We start from the raw sequence: 21,647 nt of genomic DNA, 5'->3' as shown, positions 1-21,647 counted from the left end.
ATAAAGCATAAATTTGTGTAATCGTACAGAGCCATATTCACTTCTCTTCTGCATCCCAAATGTTTAAGATAAAAAAACAAAAATGTCTCAAAAAGATACTGCTGTTAGGAATCCAAGACAAATAGAAATTAAATTTACATCACTACCTTATCTCTGAGGGTTTTGAGAGTGGAATAAATTGCTGTTAACATTCCTTTAAACTATACACATTTATTGTGTCCTCACTGTCTATAATGCACTGACCGAGGCAATAACTAGGATATGGTTAAGCCTTGCTTCAAAAAAGGACTAGGGAAATATATGCTAATAATGTCAAAATGTGAGTGCTCTACTAGAAATGAAATGAGTGCCTTTTCATGTTTTATGTTCCACATGTTCTCTAAACATAAAAGGAAATTGAAGAATTACCATTCTAGCATAGCTGATGAAGGGCATAGAGAGAAGCATCACTGTACGAATCCCAATCCAACATTTACTAACTTTGAGATGCTGGATAAGTTACTGAAGTAACTTCAGTACTGATAAGTACTGAAGTTTCCCCATCCATAAATTGGGGATGGAAAGAGCATCAGTATCCCGTGGTTGTTGTACAGATTAAATGACTTAATATACATAAAGAACTTCTAGAGAAGAGACACTATCTAGTGTCAGAGAGTGTTAGTTGAGGTTATTATTTCAGACATAAACACCTTTACGATGCTAATTTCCCCCCGACACTACCACCATACTCGTTACAAACTGGAAAAACCATTTTAGACATTAGACAGCACTTAAAACTCTTGCTTTTCCTCTTAACAAATGTGACCAAACTGCTCTAATTTAGTCGTGAAGTTCCTGCTGTGACTGATGCCCTTCCAGAAGGAAAATGATGCGGCATTAAATGTCTGCACATTTCGTCTTAAAATTGTAGGGCTGGAAAACAGTCTGGGGAATATGGAATCAAAACACAGACATTCGGCTGCTTGATCATTGCCTATAGTACTCACCAGGGGGATACATACCAAAAATTCCCTCCTGTAGGCCAGATATTTTTATGGCACTGAGCTAATTGCATCCTATTGTAAAATTACAGCAGAGAGGCGATGCACAACTGCACCAGTTGGTTTGCTTCTGGATGAGGTCCACTCTACGGAAACCTAACCATGCCTCTCAGAGTCACCTAGGCCCACACAGCTCTTCTCCAGCTAGTGCACATCTTTGCTTAGAGTCTCTCAGCTCCAAGACAGTCTGGGCATAGCATGTTTCTGAGGACCCACAAGTTATTGGCTCAAAGGTAGAGGAGAGTAAGCCAAGAAGAGCTAAAGAGGGTAAAATAAGGATTGATGAGAAGGGGAGGACAATGAAAATAAAAATACCTCATCAAGGTATACTCTTCAAGAACTATAATACTGATACTGGTTTTCTTAGGCAAGAAGTTGTATCTAAAGGTCACTTTAAAAGAGAGATTAAACAAATGGTCAGATGAAAGGCAGACTTATTTGAGTAAATGTGTATAATCTTCTCTACTATGAAAATCAAAACCTATTTGACTATGTGATCAGGCAATGAGAGAACAGAATCTGGTGTTAGCTAGACTGGGCTGAAATTTTGGTTCTTCTACTTAGCTATGTAAGCTTGAGCCAAAAATAGTAAGTTGAGTAAGTAAGTAAGTAATTAAATAAATAAATAAATAAATAAATAAATAAATAACAAAGATTCTGGGTTTCAGCTTGATGTAATGTTTAAATGGAATGACATATGGCAAAACTCCTGGAATGTGGTGAACATTCAACACATAACTATTAACATAGAAAAAAAAAAGAAAGTATACTTAGTATTTAATTTTAAAATTAATATCCTTGCTTTATTTAATTCAAGGTTTTAGGATGGTAATAAAAGAGAACAGAGATGACAAAACAGTGCTTTGTTGACAGCTTCAATTTGCTACGTCAAGGTAAAGAAAATCTTAGATCAGACATCGAGCTCTGTTTCTACGAATGATGCCACTGTTTAAGGCAAAAAATGTTAGTCCCTGAAGCTCAGAAGCAGTAACTTGATGAGGAAACAAAGGATGGAAAAAGTAAGTGATCCTAAGCTTTGAGTCCATGTATTGACCAATAATTACAACTTTTCAATCTCTCTCCTGTCTCATAAACTTTCTTGCGCGTTTCCCATCTGTCTCTCAGTGCCACACTGGAGAGTTTCTTCACTTCTATCTTCCTGTTTACAATTCTCTCTTCAGCTCTTTCTAATCTGTAATAAACCATCTACTTCATAGACTATAATTTTTAATATAGTCATTACATTTGCATCTCTAGGAATCCTCATTGGTTGTGTGTAAAATCTGATTGCATTTTGCTTCTATTTCCAAGCCTCTTTTTGTCCTTCATGTTTATTAGTATGCCATTTTATATTTGATGTGTAACATGCCCAATATTTTCATCATTTGCATGAATTATTCTGCTCTCAATTGTTTTAGCTATCTCTGGCTCACAGGACTTTCATTCCTTGCATGATGAGTGATTTTTGACTGTGAGATGCTCTTTTTTCTTGGGGATTGACCTCTGGAAATCTTTTGAGATGTGATACAAAAACATGTATTTCTAGAAAGGATTTGTTTTAGCTTCGTCTGGCATCTGGGGACACCTCGAGTGCAGGAACAAGCATTTTAAATTAAAATCCTGTCTTGAGGTTCAAGTATACCAAGGTCATTTTCATTTGAGCTGCGATGCCATCATGCAAGTGTTTCCTGTGGTTGCAAATTTTCAGGGGAAAGTTTGGAACAGACAATTTCTCTGCAGCCCCATGAGGAGGGAGATGGGTTTATTTCTAGTTCACCTGTGTGCTAAGGGTATAGATCTTTAAGGTCCTGGCTTTGTGGGAGGCCTCTCATTAAACTTCTCACCTTAGGCTTATCTTCCTTTCCTATCTTTGTGAAACCTTGAAAAGTTTGCTCAAATTCTCCTGGTTGGAAAAATGCCCCCAAGACAAAGAGCCAGCTTCTGTATTTTTTTAATCTCTCTATTTTTTAAAGGTAAGAATATGTAGTATGAAATCATAGTCAAGCCTTCTAATATTGACATAAAGACAATTCGAAAAAGCTGTAAGACATTCTATTTTTAAAAATCAGAAAGACTAAAAACTTGACTCAGTGCTACTAGGAAATATGCAATAGCATGAATGATAAAGGATGTAGAAAACATGTAGTCTCTAGATAATTTTCTCAGTAGGTCATCAAATGGCCCTCAGCCTCCACTGAAAGAATCCATGAAAATATCTGTGAAAGTGTGCCCCCCAAAATATTTTCATTATTTCAAGGGAAATAGCATATTTACCTTCAGAAAGCCGACATGGGCCAAAAAGAGAGTTTTTGTTTGTTTCACTAGAATTGTATCAGCCCAGCAGGGGGACACAATTTGGCCAATTTGAAATTAAAAATCTGAGATTTATATGAGGCTTTGATGAACAAAGAGGCACATTGTTTAATATTTACAAGGTACACATTTTTTAGTAATAAGATTAGATCATCTCTGGGTCCATATGTAAAGGAACAGTAATGAAAAGGGCCCCTAAGGGTAATTGGGATAATTGTGGAATAACTCTTTTGAACTTTGCAGGCCACATTGGTAACTACAAAGGGCTATTAAAGGTCTGTGCACTACATAAACATACCATGTATGGTTGATTAAAAATGGGTGGTGGTTATGTTGAGTACAAAGCTGTGAATCCCTCAGATGCTAAAACATAACCCATTCATGATTATTTTTCAGAAAAATTCAGTTGAGGTCAACTTCTTCCAACCTATTCCATTGTCATAAGTACACAAACAAAAATTACATTGTGAATGTTTTTGTTCTCTATTTTCTCCAAACATTCTTTTTGTGAAAAGGAAATTTTATTCCTGTTCTCCTTTTTCCTCTTCTGTACTTCTCATTTGTCAAAATGTCAACCTCTAATTCCAGTTGCCTTGCTTGTTTATCCTTTAAATCTTAATTTATTCCTAACTTTACTTGTCCTTTTCTAACTACCATAGAAGTCTGTTGCTATTCCAGAAAACCTATTCAAAACATTGCAATCCTCAATGTGCCAGGGGAAAATGCATTGGCTGATTCCCAATTCTTTTTGGTTTTTATCTTCAATCACTATTTTTCCCTGAATATCTTGTATAAAACAATTTTGAGATTCACAGGCCTACTGATGAAATTGATCTTGTTCTTTTAACAGATGCCCATTCCTTTCTCAGATGCATTATAGCTGCCTCCTCGCCTAATGGAACTAAAATCACACATAGTCACACGATGAGCAACTTGCAGGAATGGAATACTCCTTGTATATTACCATATATACTAATTGAAATGGTACTTTTTATTCTTAATTTTGGCTATTAATGAAATCGAGCATGAGTGAACCATTGCAAAAGTCATTAGAATTAGTCTTTGGCATAAGCAAAACACTAAGAACAAGTGTAGCTGTGAAAGTATTTCAGAAAGCTGCAGAAACACAATCTTGCTATAGCCAAGTTCTGCAAGCTAAGACTTACACAAGCTCTGACTCTTAGCTTCTTGTGTGATTGTGTGATCACCACTCTGGCTTTCACAAAAAGAGGAAAAAAAAAAAAAAAACGGTCAAAACCAACACTGTGCCTTCTTAAGCATTTCAGCAAAGTCAAGATGACAGAAACCGTGTCCAACAGAGGAATTCAAAAGTAGTATACCAAACCATTAGTTAATATCAGAACAATGAGACACAGAAGGGCTGAGGGTATGAGAATCCTTCCAATGGGATTAACCCATTCCTTACATGATGGAGTAACTTGCTATTTATTTCCACAAATGTGTACTATTTCTTTCAGGTCCACCACATACCTCTAAATCATAGATGGAACAGCTAGTGGGGAAGAAGTACAAGTGACTCAAAAGAAAAAAAGTGAGCCGTTTTAAGTATTAAGAGTTGAGGAAGAAAAAAGGAGAAAGGAACCATTCAGAGGGTGATGATCGGTCAAACATATGTGCAAAAGAAAACTTGCCTCCATCAGCAAAATGCACAGATTAATAATTTACCAGTAAATGGTAAAGGCATTTATCAGGAAAATGTCAATAAAATCATCTCCTCCCACCATGTACATTTTCTTTGCAAGAGCAAAAAGGTATTTCCTTTACCTGATGTCTTAAAATCGCCTCTGGCCTTGAAACATGGTAATTCAAGGCCAAGGACAAAGACAAGATTCATGGTAATAAAGGACAGGAGTTGCTAAAGTGTGTTCTATCATGGACATTCTTTCCATGATTTTTTACAGATGTTAACAGATGATTCAGAATGGATGGGAATTATCTCTATATTTTCCCATTTTTCCTAAGATGCAAATAGTTTGCTGCTTTTACCATTTATGTTTCTATAATCATAATCAAGAAATTGGGTGATCCACACATAAAGATGGGCATGCAAAATAAATTTCTAGCAGGTTATAAATTTTATATTACGTTATTTGACTATGATATATAATATGCAGTCAAGATCCAGGAGGAATTTTTTTAATGCCCCTCCTTCCATTTACTTTGCTAATTTGGGATCAGATTTTTTATTTTATTTTTAAATAATATCAAAGAATGCATATTTTCTAATCCTTGGTATTTCACACTGAAACGTTTCATTCCCTTTTATGTCAAGAAGTTCTTTCTTAAATGGAGCTGAAATTTCTTCCTGTAATTTAAGGCTATTTATCTTACTCTGACCTTGATGTTGACAGAGAAATAGTGAGCAGGCTTCCTATAATGACCGTTCATATATTAGAGCCAATTATTAAGTCACCTCTTTGCCCTCTCTCCTCGAGGCTGGACATATGTGAGTTCTTTAGCTTCTTCTGATAGGATTTATCTCCAATTGTTTCTAAATCAGTCTCTCTCTCTCTCTCTCCCCTTCTATCCCTCTCTCTGTCTCTCACTTTTCTGCTTAGTGTTTCTCAATTTCCTAAACTGTTCATATTTTCTTTATAAGATGATCATAGCCAGTGATTGTTAGGGTCAGATTGCATAACCCTTATTTTTATGTGTATGCCAGGATATTATTTATTTAAAAATATGGTGTTTTTTTCATTCCAGGAAAATCCCTTACTTTAGTATATATAACCCAAACCATACTTCCTACTGAAACAGTGACATAATAGGCAAGAACTTCAAGAAAGTATCCTGGCCGAGTGGAAGAACATGAGTTAGAAATAAGATGTGAAACCCAGGTCTGACACCTAAGAGCCTGAGAATACCATTAAACTCCCTGGGCCTCTGTTTACTCTTGTGAAAATTGAAAATTATCATACCCACCTTACAGGAGTGGGAATGTCGATGAGATCATTAAATAGATGTCCAGTGGCAAAACAGACCCTCGAAAAACTGAGACTATAATTCCTATTAGGAGTATATTGCCATCACATACCTGCCCAAAATCCTGTTGTCCAACTGTTTGGACAGAAGTAACCACAGGTGCCCCAGTTAATCAACATATAAGGTATGCCGGATGCAGAGCAAGGCTGTATGTGCATACTGTATGGTGAAGTACGCAGAAATGTGTCCAAGAGGACAAAACAGTCCTCAGTGATATTAATTAGATGGTGTAGATGTAGGAGACTGTGAGTGAGAAAGCAAAGGCCTTGAAGAAGGACCTGTTTAGAAGAGTAAGGGCCGGAGAGTTGCAGAATAGGAGGTTGAGTGTGCCTCAGGCAGGAGTACGCAGAAACAGCAGGAGAAGAGCTGAGCTGACAGGAGAGAGGTCCCATGAGGTCTAGGGGTCCCATGAGGTCTAGGGCTCCGGGGTCAGGCCACAGGCCACAGAACCCATTAGGAAACAGAGTGAACGGATGACACTATCTTCCTTCCCCCTCTGGGATTCACATGAAATACATCGGAAACTCTATTAATCCTATTTCAAGTGCCAACTCTACATCTCAAGTCCTATAAACAGATGGGATCTTTCCCTCTGAAACACCATAATGTTTAGCTTATATCACTTTCCTGATTTGGCTTTCACTCAATTCAACAAACACTTAGTGAGTGCCTGCTCTGTGCGGGCAGCATAATGAGTACTGGAAAACAATAAAAATACAGACATGGACCCTCTCCCTTTAGAAAGCTCATATTCAATGGTGGAAAGTGGGAAAACCCATGTAAAATGTTTAGAAGGTGATCCCCGCTCAAACAGCTCCGAACTCTTGGATCAGCCTAAGAGAAATGAGTGAAGAAAACAATGGGGGTGTCAGCTGATATTTTAAAATGGGTGGCCTCTCCAAGAAGGTGGCATTGAAGTAAAGGCTTGAAGGAGAACACATTAGAAGCACGATGACATCAGGAGGACCAGCCTTCTCTGCCGAGCAACAGCCAGTTCAAATACCCTAGGGTGGGAGGGAGTTTAGTTGGATTCCAGGGAAAGCAAAAGAGCTGGTACAGCAGGAGAACCAGGAGCAAAGGGACAGGAATGAGAAAAAATAAATATTGTAAAATACTCTGAAAGCAGAGACAAGATTTCCTGACAAATAGGATCAGAAAACAAGAGGATCAAAGATGGCCGGGACTTAAGGTTGGCCATCCACTGAGATGGCCTCGAAATATATTAATTTGTGAAAAGGGTTGTAGATCTGACTTCAAATCCTTGGCCTGTTCACTTACTAGATGTCTGGCCCTGCAGAAATCACTTCATTTCTTAAGTTTCATTTTCCTCATCAGTAAAATGGGTTAAAAATGTCTACATTACAAGTGTCCTGTCAGGAATAAATGGGATAATACATGCAAAGCATTTCACAAAATGCCTTATAAATAGTAAGTGCCCATTAAAAATGAGAGATGTGCTTTACTGTTACATTTAGCATAATTGCTGTTTTCATTTCATATGTTTTATGTCTACTACTGGGTTATATTATTGAAGGAAGTGACTACCTTATTTGTTCAGTTTTTCGTTTTTGTTTTTGTTTTCCTACTGAAATGACCTGCTGTTTGTAAAGTTGGTATGGGTTTTCTCTGTGTCCTAATCACAGCCTGGCTGAGATGATGGTGTGGATGGGAAACCTGTTATCAGAAAAGACAATAGATGTAAATGGTGTATTCATTTTCGTATTCATTTCTAAAGATGATAGAAAATGTACACATTTTCCTTGTTAGCCACACAAGTATTTTCATAAAATATATCAGCCTTGATATAAAAATTATTCAAGTGTTCTTGTTTTCAAAAGATCCTGTTTAAATTTGCTTAAGTCATTTGGCAATCTCTTCCTTTCTCAAGCTTGTTGCAATTTTCTTCAATTTGGCATCATATGTAAATTTAATGAGCATTCGCTCACTTTCATCATCCAGGTCATTGGGTCATTGATTCTTATTTCCCTTTGTGCTTTGAGAGCAAAGAGACTACCTCAATCCATCTTTTCCAGTCTATCTATGGACAGTACTCTTTCCTGTTTCCATTGTACTTTAGGATAAAAGCATTTTCATTTTCAATTACTATCAAAATGGAAAATTGTTATTTCACTGGAATGTAATTTTTTTAACAAACCATCTCCCACTTTTTTCTCTTCCCATTCTAAAAATGTATATATAATTGTAGGAGTTTATCTTTCTTTAAACCCTGGCCTTGAGACTATCAGTATTGAGCATCACTCAGTATTTATTCAAAACCATTCAGTTCTTAAATTCAAATAGACAAAAATTAGTATTTGGCCTATTAGTTCCTAACCTTAATTTCTGTATAATACTTTATACCCTTATAATACATTTCTATATAAAAAAAGTTATTTGAAGTGCGATGAAATTGCTATGCAGGAAGAATAACAAAAGAAAAAAACAGAAGTGGGAATAATTTGAATAATTATCAGGGGAATAAATACAAGACATGATAAACCAATGAAGTACTGATGCAGTGAGAGGTTGATTGTTGGCAGAGGTTAAAGTTGTTTAGTAACAGGGATCTTCAGAGAATAGAGCACAGAAAAGTATTAGCAAAAAGTTTTTATTAAGTACCACATGCAATAATACAAAAAATAGGAAGTTCTATATGCTACAACTCTGGTCACTACAAACTTTTCTAAACGGTCTAGATCTATCATATTATTTTAATCTCTTTCACACTTATAGAAATATTCTTTCTAGAAAACAATTTTAATTATGTTGGTCCCCTGCTTGAAACTCTTCATTGGCTCCTCTTGCCCTGCTCCATAAAGTTTAAACCTCTTAGAATTAAATGGAAGGTCCTCCAGTTCTTACCTGCTTATCTTCTCAGCCTTCCTACTACCCCAAGCCCTCACTATTCTATAACCATGTGAATGAACTTGATGTTCCACTCAATCAAGGAACAATAAGGTCTTCTTTTTTTTTTTTTTTAATAATAATAGGGTCTTCCTTTTCTAACCCTCTACAGAATGGCTCTTGTTTGCTTTTTTTTCTTTCCTCTTCCCCTTGCAACTATATACTGTACATATTTCTATCCTTACACCTAAGAATCTGAGGTTGACCTCCATTACTTTTTTCTAGCTATTTTTTTTTTCTAGAAACCCTCCCTCAGGTGATCCCAAGGGCCTATTAATTGTGTGGTCTATCTCTTATGCCAGACGATGAGCTCAGGACTCATGCTAGTTAGTCAGAATATCCATAGGAATTGTTTATCCTTTGAACATAGGGACTAGCCAGTAGTAATCTATTAACTAATCAGGAAAAAATCATAGCCCTTTGAGGAAACAGATGTAGATTCTGTTGTGATAAAGGAAGTTTGCTCTTTCTATGAGCTCATTAGGATCACAAAGTTGAAGTCTCTACCATCCTAATATCTTTGGAGCTACCTGTCTAAGAATAATCTAGAAATTAAGTCAGATAGAAGTAAAAAGCTAAGCGGCTAATAAAAGGTTTCTGATAACATCGTTAAAATATTTGGAGTCAACCATTACTAAAACTACTACTACATCTCAGATTTGTTAGTTATTCAAATTAACAAATTAACAAATTCCTTCTTATTGCTTGAGATGGTTTGAATTATGCATCCACATTTAAAATAGATATATTGCTATTAATATTCAGTTACTGTACCAGGCACTGCAGGCACTTATTTATACACTGACTTATTTATACACTGTCTCTCCTTTGGGTCTTGTTGTTATATCCCTAGTGCTTAGCATACACTGTCTAGAACATGAGCAGAGGCTTATCAAATTATTTTGAAATGAATTCTCCAGCCAAACTGGTTGATAAAATATGGTAGTGCTTAAGAACAATGGCTTTGGAACTTAAGTTCCAGAAAACATATCCTTAGGTTGACCATGACTCAATGTCCTCATCTTTAAAATGAGAATCATGATAATAACCATCCGATGAGGGGATTATGAGAATTCAATGAGTTAATAGATGTGAAGTTTGGCACAGTGCCTGGCATCAAGTAAGCATGCAACAGATGTTAGCAGTTGATCTTATTTATAGCTGTACAGTTATCTGTATTACTGTCATACATCCCCGAATGACAAGGTTTACCCATGCTACCTACAAAATTAAATTGATTATTGCATATTATTTACCTATTAACTTACCTGATAGAAAGAGTCTGAGAAAAGCCAAATTAGAGATCTGGACTAGGACATGAGGTACACATCAAGGCCTGATACAGAGATTCTCAAAATGAAGTCCCTGAGATTTCAGCCAAACTGTTCTAGTCTTTATTTTTCCACATTTACATTTGAAGATTATTTTTCAGATATTCCAACAGCCTCCGGGCCACTATTTTTTCACTAATTTTTTAGATGTTTGATTTGGTACAATATGGGTGAATCTGAACAATGAGAGCTCATCAAGAAAGCATGACGAACAAGAGACAGTTGTCTACTATTAACCAACTTGACCTAATTGGTATTCATAAAATATTCCAGCCAACAACAATGGAATAAACATTCTTCTGAAGTGCGTGTGGTACATTTACCAGAAGATATAAATTCTGGGCCTTAAAATAAGCCTCAACTCTAAGAAAATTCAAGGCATATAGAATATGTTTTACTAACCACAATAGGATGAAATAAGAAATAAATGACAGAAAAAATTTCTGGAAAATCTTCAAAAAAGTTTCTGGAAAATCTTCAAATCTTCAAATCTTCAAGGGAAGTTAAATAACCCATTGAACAACTAATAAATAGGAAATTTAGAAAGTATCATACAGTGAATGAAAATGAAACCTCAATGTATCAAAACTGAGGGATATCTTAGGCTGTACACTTAAGAGAAAATTTATGGAATAAACATCTGAATTAGAATAGAAGAAAGTTCTCCAATTAATGAACTGAACTTGCACCTTAAGAAACCAGAAAAAAGAGTAACCTAAATCCAAAGTAAAATGAAGAAAATAGTGACTATTAGAGAGGAAATCTTTGATAGAGAAGAGTAAGAATCAATTATACCAAAGACTGGACTTTTTAAAATAAAATGTATAAACTTTGAGCTACACTAATCAGAACAATAAGGAAAATACAAAAATTAACAATATCTGGAGTTAAAGAGTAATATTATTAGCTGTTACTGGAGGCCAATAAATTAAACTTCTTAGATGAAATGAGCCAATTCCTAGAAATATACAAACTACAAATCCTACTCAGTAGCATAAATAACTGGAATAACCTGCTAATATGATCAAACTTAAGTTACTAGTTAAAAATGTTCCCATGAAGGAATTCCAGGTTGTATTGGTTAGATTGCTGTACTGGCAAATTCTCCCACATATCTAACAACAATAACAAAAGAATACAAATTCTACATAGATTCTCCAAGATAACTGAAAAGAAGGCAATAGTCTCTAAGAAGCTATCATTATAGTGATAAGAAAACCAAAAAAAGATCTTACAAGAAAACAAAACTCCAGACTGATAACCTTCATGAACATAGATGAAAAATATCTAAATTATGAAATAATTCACTATTATGAAAATAATGGACAGGTCACAGATTGGGAAAAACATTATTTGCATATCATATATCTGATATAGAACCTGTATTCAGAGTATATGAAGGATCCTCAAAAATCCTAACAAGAAGGGTGACTGGGTGGCTCAGTGTATTAAGCATCCAACTCTTGATTTTGGTTCAGGCCATGATCACAGGGTTGTGAGATCGAGCCCCTGCTCAGCAAGAAGGCTGCTTCTCCTTCCTTCCTCTTCCTCCCCACACCCTCCCTCCCCACTCATGCTCTCTTTCTCAAATAAATAAACAAAATCTTTTAAAAATTGTATCAAAAATTAAAACAACTGATTATACCATGTTTGTGTTGGAAAAGATGTAGAGAAAGTAGAACATGGATACATGCTCAGTGGGAATATACCACGGTACAAAGGTACAACTACACTGGAAAACGAATCAGTTGCCTTAAACCACTGAACATGTCTATCTATCATGTCATCTGGACATTCCACTTCTAAGTATTTACCCAAGAGAAAGAAAAGCAAATATACATATAAAGACCTGCACACAAATGTTCATAGCAGCTTTATTTGTAACAGTCAAAAACTAGAAACAACCCAAATACCCAGGAGAAGGTAGAAATTGTATTATATCCATATATGCTAAAACATGAATGTATCTCAGAATCATTATGTCGAGTGAAAGAGAGTAGACTAAAAAGAGTACATACATATGATTTCATTTACATAAAACTCTAGAAAAGCAATTTAATCGATAGTGAAAAAGTTGACCAGTAGAGGAGAGATGGGAAAGTGAGACGCATGAGAAAACATTTGATGAATATGCTCATTAACTGGATTGTGATGATGTTTTCAGGGTGTATACATAAGTCAGAACATATCAAATTGTACCTTTTAAACATGTACAGTTCGTTGTATTTTAATTATACCTCAGTATAGCTATTAAAATTTCTTTCTTATGAAGCCTTCTTTGAAAATCCAGTAGATCTCTCATCACTTGAAAATACACAGGTAGGACAATATTTTCAGTGGTACTTAAAGCATAAAGATAGTATGATGTTAGCTATGGCTTGTATATATATATATAGAGAGAGAGACATATAGTCTATATATATGTGTGTGTGTGTGTGTGTGGTGAAAGTTAAAAGTCTTCCCTTTAAGATCAGTAATGACAAGGATGCTCACTCTCACCATTTCTACTCAACACAGTACTGGAAATCCTACCCATAGCAACTGGGCAAGAACAAGAAATAAAAAGTATCTGAATCAGAAAGGAAGTAAAATCATCTTTCTGTGTAGACGATATGGTCTGATACAGAAAACCCTAAAGACTCTACCGAAAGTGCAACTAATACATTAATTCAGTAAAATTGCAAGATACAAATTCAAAATACAGAAATCAGTTGTGTTTCTACACACTAACAATGACTATCTACAAGAGAAATTTAAAAAGCAATCCCATTTACAGTGGCATCAAAGGCAATAAAATACTTAGGAATACATTTAACGAAAGAGATGAAAAGACTTTTTTACTGGGACAATAAGACATTGATGAAAGAGACTGAAGAAAACTAATAAATGGAAAGATATCCCATGATCTTGGATTGGAAGAATAAATACTGTAAAAATGTCTATACTACCCAAAGCGATCTACAGATTCAATACAATCTCTATCAGAATTCCAATGGCATTTTTCACAGAAAAAAAAAAAACATTCTAAGACCTCAAATAACCAAAACAATCCCTAGAAAGAAGAACAGAGCTGAAGGCATCTCACTTCCTGATTCAAGCTATCTTACAAAGCTATAGTGATCAAAATAGTATGGTACTGGCAAAACAAAAACAAAAACAAAAATGGTTACAAAGTACCAGTGAAGCAGAAAGAATAGAGTCCAGATATTATTCAGCCATAAAAAAGAGAGAAATCCTGCCATTTGCAACCACATGGGTTAACCTGGAGGCATTGTGCTAAGTAAAATAAACCAAGAGAGAAAGATAAATACTATAAGGTATCACTTATTTGTGAAATCTTAAAACAAACAAACAAACAAAAGGCCAATTTCATAGGAACAGAAAATAGAATGGGAGTTGACAAGGGCTTGGGGAAGAAGGAAATGGGTGATGTAATTCAAAGGGTACAAATTTTCAGTTATTTATAATAAGTTCCGTGATCTAATGTACGGCATGGCAACCATAGTTGGTAACATGATACTCTACACTCAAAAGTAGCTGAGAGTAGATCTTTGGCATTCTCACCACATATGCAAACATACAAAAGAATCAACTATGGGAGGTGATGGATATGCTCATAATCTTGATATTGGTAATCATTCCACAGTCTAATATATTTATATCAAATCCTCGCATTGTACACTTTAAATATTTACAACTATATTTGTTAATTATTGCTCAATCAAGTTTAAAAAAAAGATACATGGCTAGAGGCCAGAAAGCCAGTGTCCCTTATGATGGTGCTCCTGAGCAGGGTGGCGTAGTAGGCTCATTTCTCACATTTGTAAACTGGCAAGACTTTGCACTAAAATGTGGAAAGGGTAAAAAAATACTCATGGCATCTTCACTTTTTCCTATTGTTTTGATTCTCAACCTCCTCAAATAAATTTGAAATTGCTCAAATATATGGAATCTGGGATAGATGTTATTTATGTCTAAATACATCTATAATGTATTTAATCAAAATAATATTTTCTTGATAACTGTTCATGCTGAAGTAAAACCGGTATTTATAACTACTTTTAAAGAATTGGAGGGAGGTGGAAAATGCGTCTCCAAACTCATCTCAAGGTATCTTAATAATAGGTTTCAAGTTTTCTAACTTCCAGCCTATCTCTATATGCCATGCAGAAGGGATGAATAATATTTTCTGCATTATATTTTAGGAATCAATACAGTTGAAGAAACTGAATGTGCATCCAATTAAAAATAGCCAAATAAAATTAACAAGTCAGGAAACCACAGATGTTGGTGAGGATGCAGAGAAAGGGGAGCCCTCTTGCACTGTCGGTGGGAAGGCAGGCTGGTGTAGCCACGCTGGAGAACAGTGTGGAGGGTCCTCAAGAAGGGAAAAACAGAGCTGCCCTATGACCCAGCAATTGCACTATTGGGGATTTATCCAAAGGATACAAAGACAGTGATCTGAAAAAAAAAAACACAGTGATCTGATGGGGCACCCGCACCCCAGTGTTTATAGCAGCAACGTCCACAATAGCTAAATTATGGAAAGAGCCCAGATGTCCATCAACAGATGAGTGGATATAGAAGATGTGGTAATTATACACAATGGAATATTACTCAGCCATCAAAGAGAATGAAATCTTGCCATTTGCAATGATAGGGATGGAACTAAAGGTTATTATGCTAAATGAGATAAGTCAGTCAAAGAAAGACAAATACCATATGATTTTACTCATATGTAGAATTTAAGAAACAAAACAGAGGAGCATAGGGGAAGGGAAAGAAAAATAAAATAAGATGAAAATAGAGAGGGAGGCAAACCATAAGAGATGCTGAACTCTAAGAAACAAATTGAGGGTTGCTGGAGGAGAGGCTGTTGGGGGGATGGGATAAATGAGTGATGGGCACTAAGGAGGGCATTCGATGTAATGAGCACTGGGTGCTATATGCCTCGGATGAATCACTGAACTCTGCCCCTGAAACTAATAATACAGTATGGGTTAACTCCATTAAATAAAGAATTTAAAAAGCATATAGGAAAAAAATCTCACATATAAAAATTAATATATTTTTTAAATGCTGATATTTTACACAAATATATTAACATATATTTTTAAATATGGTTCTATACCTCCACTTATTTTTTCAAGTCCTCAAAGACCCTTTTATAACCAATGCAATGATCAGTGACTTGAAAAGGTATTTTCTAACACAATGTGTACCTTTACATATATTATAGCACATAATATTAACTAATAACCATTGAGATAGTCATTTGCTGAGTACAAAACCAAATATTCAAATTGGGGTACCAAGGAATCCTGATGAATCATTATTTGACCTCTAGTTGAAAAAGGAATATTTCCAGAAAAATACTAGCAACAGTTTTAAAAAACTTAAAACATTTGTAAATCAATAAAGTACAAGGAAATCCCAATGAATGCAATTTAGTCTACACCAAATATGAACTAGACTTTAGCACTATTTTAATAATTCCCAAGTAGCTATTGAATATTAAACAAAGAGATGTATATACTTATGTTAAATTAGAACAACTAAGGGATATAAACAGGAGGAAGAATCTTAATCCACATAACAATGGGAAAAAGTTCAGAGTGTGTCTTATTTCTGTGTCTAGTCATCAGTCCAAAATCTTTGTCAAAGTCTAGTCTTTAAAATTTCATTTTTCATGATTATTATCCAAAAAAGATGTTTAATTCTCTAAATGTCCCTTAAATAATGTTTATAAAATGCATATGTCACTGCCTACACCCATTTGCATCAGCCAACCAAAATAAGTTAAGTATTGAAGGGGCACTGATGACACATAATTTATCACCGTTTAGGTCAGCTCTCATTAATAATAATAAAAACTGACATCGACACAACACCATTTGTACAGCAATTTCATATCAAGGCTCCAAACATCTATTCATTAATACGTCCAACATTTCTATGCATTATTTGGCAAACATTCATCTCCAGCTTACTGATTTATAAAGCAAAGCCCTAACTCATAAAAATGACATGAAGCTAGTAATTCTATGTTTTCTGACTCAGTCCATTTCTACCTGCCAGGAGGGAGAGAAGAATACATCTCGCGTGAAATAGTCTGGCTGCCTAGGGACAGTGAAATATCCAATTGGCACTTGGGTCTTATCTATTCCCACCTTTTTATAGGCGATCCAGTCAAACACCCTGTCAATATCTGTTGCCTGTAGCACCTCCTGTGATACTGGATGGGAACTGGCCAAGCCGTCCAGCAGCATTACTTCATGCAGGACATCCGTCAGAAACCTCTGTTTTTCCTGCAATACAGCAGATGGGGCAATATCATAGGTGGTTCATGGTTATGCAGAATGAGTTTGACAACGCGAACAGAATGCATGTTCCTTGATTGGTGATGTTCGGCAGCCCACGTTGGGAGACTGAACTCCAAAGAGAACCCAGTTAAAAAAAAAAAAAAAAAGCCTCTAAGTTACTCTAAAATGAGAGTGGTTGATTTGAGCACAACATGAAACAAAATCAATGGGCTACAATGGGCCTTAAATAGATTTAAAAACATCAGACTGTGCTTTAACAGTGGTTAAAGCAGATTCAGATGCTGGGCCATAAATGAAACAGACCGAGCTTGTTTGTGTGCACTACAGGACCAAGCCTACAATTCCAGTCCCAAAACACCTTTTTTTAGTTAAGCTCAATATAGGAATAATAACTACATTTCCAGCTTCCAGTGTCATTTTGCTATTTATACCATTTATTTGTAGTACCATTGGAACAGCTCATTCTCTCTCACTGATCCATCCACTTTTCCTCCCCTTCCCCCCCACGTCATTTTCTCTCTAAGATTATATATATATATATACACACACACACACATCATTTATTTTCTGAAAGAATTTCAGGAGACCACAACAAATAGCAAAAGGCAAAGTGATAAAGCTATAATATGTGGGGATATATATGTGAATTCAGGATAATGAACATAAGGGGGAGATCAACAGGTGTTACTAACCCATTAGCATCAGGTTGTGCAAACAAACAAAATCCTAAAACTTCTATTCTGTGTGATGTTTAGATCTTTGTATTTGCTCTGATAAAAGCTGGTTTGTTATGTCAGAAATGAACTGTAAAGAAAAAAGCACTTCTTTGTCATTTTAAGAAGGCTGCTTTAAAGAAACAGCTTGGGTTTTGGTAACAAAAATGCTGGCAGCTATTAGTCCTCCTGGCCTCCTGCCTTCACTGGGGGAGAAGGGCGAGAATAAAGAAGTTGCAAGAGATAACAGGGCTAAGTAGCCCCTAGGTAGTTGGGACCTGCGGAGCATCATTACAGAGATTAAAGACTGCAACTCTTAAATTGCTATAGCTAATTCTGAACTCACTCCCGGAGACTCCTAGTTTTGTGCCAGCAGATAAACAGCATGTTATTTCTGAGTGAGTTGTAATTTCAAACTGAGAGTACACCAATCCTGTATTTGTACAAAAATGGCCATGGAGAATAAATATGCTAAAAAAGGGATAGTTAACTAGGCGTATATGTGCGTTCTTTAAACCTGGCTTTCGGGAAGCGTCTTACTTCATCATTTGTCCCATGATTTAGTATATATAATCAATAATTTAATTAGTTCTCCAGCCAACTATATGCTATAAGGTTTATTTCTAAGAGCAAACTCTTATGCTCTTGTGGACTATAGATCTAATCTCTTCAGTCCTTTTTTGGACGGAAGAGTGCGAGTTTCACACCATGGCCTGTACTCCATCACCCTGAACTGGGACCGAACTGGTCCCAGAGGTCTGCTCCATGGTAAGAAGTTCAATTTTTTTTTTTTAATTTATTTATGATAGTCACACACACACAGAGAGAGAGAGAGAGGCAGAGACACAGGCAGAGGGAGAAGCAGGCTCCATGCGCCGGGAGCCCGACATGGGACTCGATCCTGGGTCTCCAGGATCGCGCCCTGGGCCAAAGGCAGGCGCTAAACTGCTGCGCCACCCAGGGATCCCCCCATGGTAAGAAGTTCAAACTTACAATGACTTGACAAATATCACATAAATTAATAGTGTATTTCTTCTCAAGTTAAGTTCTCAATTCAAGACAAATCAAGGAGAGTGAAGTTGCATCTTGTGACTCAAAATTTTAAGAATAAAAAGACAGATGGCCTAGATTGAGAGAGTAAGAGAAAATTGTGTATTTCCAAAATAAAATTTAAAAAATGTTGATGTTACTATTAAGCAGGCAAGCAATCTTGTCACTCATTCAACTTAAAAATGCACATTAAAACCATTTGATACTGAAATTAATAGGTGGGAACATGGAATGCATCATCACACTTCAACTTGACCAATGAACACTTTTATTGATAAGAAATACCAATTGAAGACGTGGTTTTCATTCTGAACAAAATAGAATATTCAACTCTTTAAATAGTGACTGCCTGCTCCATTACATAACTCAAATCTCTGGTTGAAACCACAGTGTAAATGAATTTAAAACGCTGTTTTTACGAATCCTAATTTTTAATATTTAGCACCGATAAATGTATACCGATCGATAGGAACAATTAGTGCACATATGTTGGTTTCCTAGCCGTGTGATTTTTTACATGATATAAAGTAAATGGCTAAGTAATTCCAAATGAGAAACTTAAGGTAAAAAATTTCTAAAATGAAACTCTCTTGTTTAAGGAAATATAAGTTATACATGGTGTGTTGCTTCAAGCTGTGGAGGAAAACAAAAACAAACCTTTGCCTCATCAGTAGAATTTCAAGAAAGTGGTTAAATTTAGTAATGTTGAGTCATTAGCAAAAGACTCCTTTCTAAACGGTTGGAGAGAATGACATTGTGTAATTGAGGGGGGAAAAAAAGCATTAAAAGAGATTAAAAGAGAGGAGAAAAAAAGAAAAAGAAGAAGAAAGCAAAGCCTGGCCAAAGAACACTCACAAAACTCAGAAGAGAGAACACTTTAAATTAAGGAAGAAAAAAGAAAATTCTAGCCAGAGGCAAACCCAATTGCACAAAACTACAAAGAGTTTCCAGGAGGAAAGGTGCTAATATTTTATAAAAAACCTGTGTCACTATAAAATAAAAAGATGATCTTAGCTTGACAGTCACCTGCTGGGGCCCTCCCCCTTCGTCCTCCACAATAATAGTAACAGCAACAATTACAAAGTATTGATTAATTGCCTACTGTCAACCTGAGACCCTGAAAGTTTCAAAATAAAGTTAAAGAAATCCTGGCTCTGATGAGAGATAAGAGATCAAACAAAATGGTTGGATGCAGTGAACAAAATAATGGTTTTTCTCTTACGCGCTAGAAATGCCAAAGGAAATCTGAGGGGGAAAAAATACTGTAAAACGGAATTATTTATGCAAAGTTTAACGGGAGAAGTAGAATTTGTTCTGGCCCTTGAAGGAACTTTAATGCTGCGTGTGGGTCTGTGTGTCTCTCCCTGGGTAGGGAATAGCAAATTGAGCTAAAAAGTTAGCTTTTATTCTAGTTCAGATTTTAAGGCCACCACTTTAAGCTATCCTGTCACTTTCCAAAAGCAGCACAATAAGATAAAATGTGGGACTTAAATTTGTTCGAGTAAGTTCCACATTAATAGTAAGAACAGCCCCTTCCGCTCTACTACAGACTTTCTTGGAGTTGTCGCCTATGTGTCTACATCCCAACAGGTCAAATAATGGCGAATAGATGTTTCGTATTGGACTGTTTCCAAAATACATTTGAATTTTCGGAGAAGAGTGAAAAGATTTTTCAGATAGGTAAAGAAAGTGTGGATAAACTCGGAGTTGAGAACATCACATGGGAAAAAAGGAAGCCTGCATTATTTTTTTCTCATTCATTCATTTAACAAATACATACTAAACTCCCACTCTGTGCCAGAGATCGTGCTGTGTCTGGGGGAGAAATACACGACAGAAACTTGGTTTCCGACCTTAAAGGACTTAAAAGTGCAAGAGAAAGACAAACAGCTCAGTGTATTATAATAGGATGGATGTTATAAAACACACAGGATGAAATGATTGGTTAGTTCAGACAAGGCTTCGCAGAGGAAGTGACATTAAAGTGGGTTGTTGAAGGATGACGGGTTACTTAGGAGAATGAGGGAAACAGCTTTTTGAAAAAGGACAAATAGGGATCCCTGGGTGGCTCAGCAGTGGAGCGCCCGCCTTCGGCCCAGGGCGTGATCCTGGAGAGCCGGGATCAAGTCCTGCATTGGGCTCCTTGCATGGAGCCTGCTTCTCCCTCTGCCTGTGTCTCTCATGAATAAATAAATAAAATCTTAAAAAAAAAAGAAAAACAAAAAGGAAAAGGACAAATCCAGGCAGAGAAAATGGAGAAAAAATAAAATAAAAAAAGCTCATGTAAAAAAAAAAAAAAAGCTCATGTGTGTGACTCCTCAGCCATCAGGTAGAAGGCTTTGGCCCTAATCAATGGGCAGATGCACGTAGAATGACATAGTAAAAGTAGTGTCTTAGGGAAATGACTGACCTGTGGTGCCCAGGGTGGCCTGACATAAGGCGGGGGGGGGGGGGGCGGACAGGGAGCGGCTACTGCGCTCAGGGGGTCGAGGGACAACCTAGGGGACAGGTGCTGCTGCAGGGCCGGTGTTCCGTGGCAGCCTTGGAATGACAAACCGGCCAGCGCAGACACCATGAGTCCTGGTCCCCTTGGCAGGTGATGGAGAGGAAGGATCAAGAGATGCCTCAATGGCATTTTGTAAAGGGTTGGGGAGGTATCTAGTGGAAGAAGAGGAGGAGCAGCAAAGGCCCGCACTGGAGGGCCAGCTATAAGGACCACTCCGGGACCTGGGGCAGGTAAGGGGACAGCGGACACCCAGAAAGCAAGACGCGTTGGGAAAGTGGGAGCAAGGCCCCACCACACGCCCTCTGGCAGGAGGCTACAGTTCATATGAAAGCAGAAGCAAGATCTCAGAATCTACTCTTTTTTTATTATTATTTCTTTCTTTTCATTATTATTTCTTTTTATTATTATATCTTATATTAGCATTTCATAGACTGGTAATTAGTGGCATCTGCAAAGGGAGGCCT

The 21,647-nt window shown here is 36.5% G+C and overlaps 1 protein-coding gene across 2 annotated transcripts in view; it reads right to left on the bottom strand.

Annotated features, from left to right (window-relative positions):
• The window catches only part of TRHDE (thyrotropin releasing hormone degrading enzyme), a 372,106-nt gene that overhangs the window by 133,571 nt on the left and 216,888 nt on the right, over positions 1-21,647 (bottom strand). Inside the window, exon 6 of one of the 2 annotated variants that reach the window (XM_026001636.2) lies at positions 16,762-16,899. The exons of the other annotated variant lie outside the window; for it this stretch is intronic. Within the exon in view, the coding sequence (XP_025857421.2) occupies positions 16,762-16,899 (138 nt within the window). The remainder of the gene's footprint in view (positions 1-16,761; positions 16,900-21,647) is intronic. 2 annotated transcript variants of the gene reach the window in all.

The sequence above is a fragment of the Vulpes vulpes genome, chromosome 16 (genome assembly GCF_048418805.1).
Source record: "Vulpes vulpes isolate BD-2025 chromosome 16, VulVul3, whole genome shotgun sequence".
NCBI lineage: Eukaryota > Metazoa > Chordata > Mammalia > Carnivora > Canidae > Vulpes > Vulpes vulpes.
The sequence above is the reverse complement of the archived record's forward strand: the minus strand, read 5'-3'. Positions and strand labels throughout refer to the sequence as shown.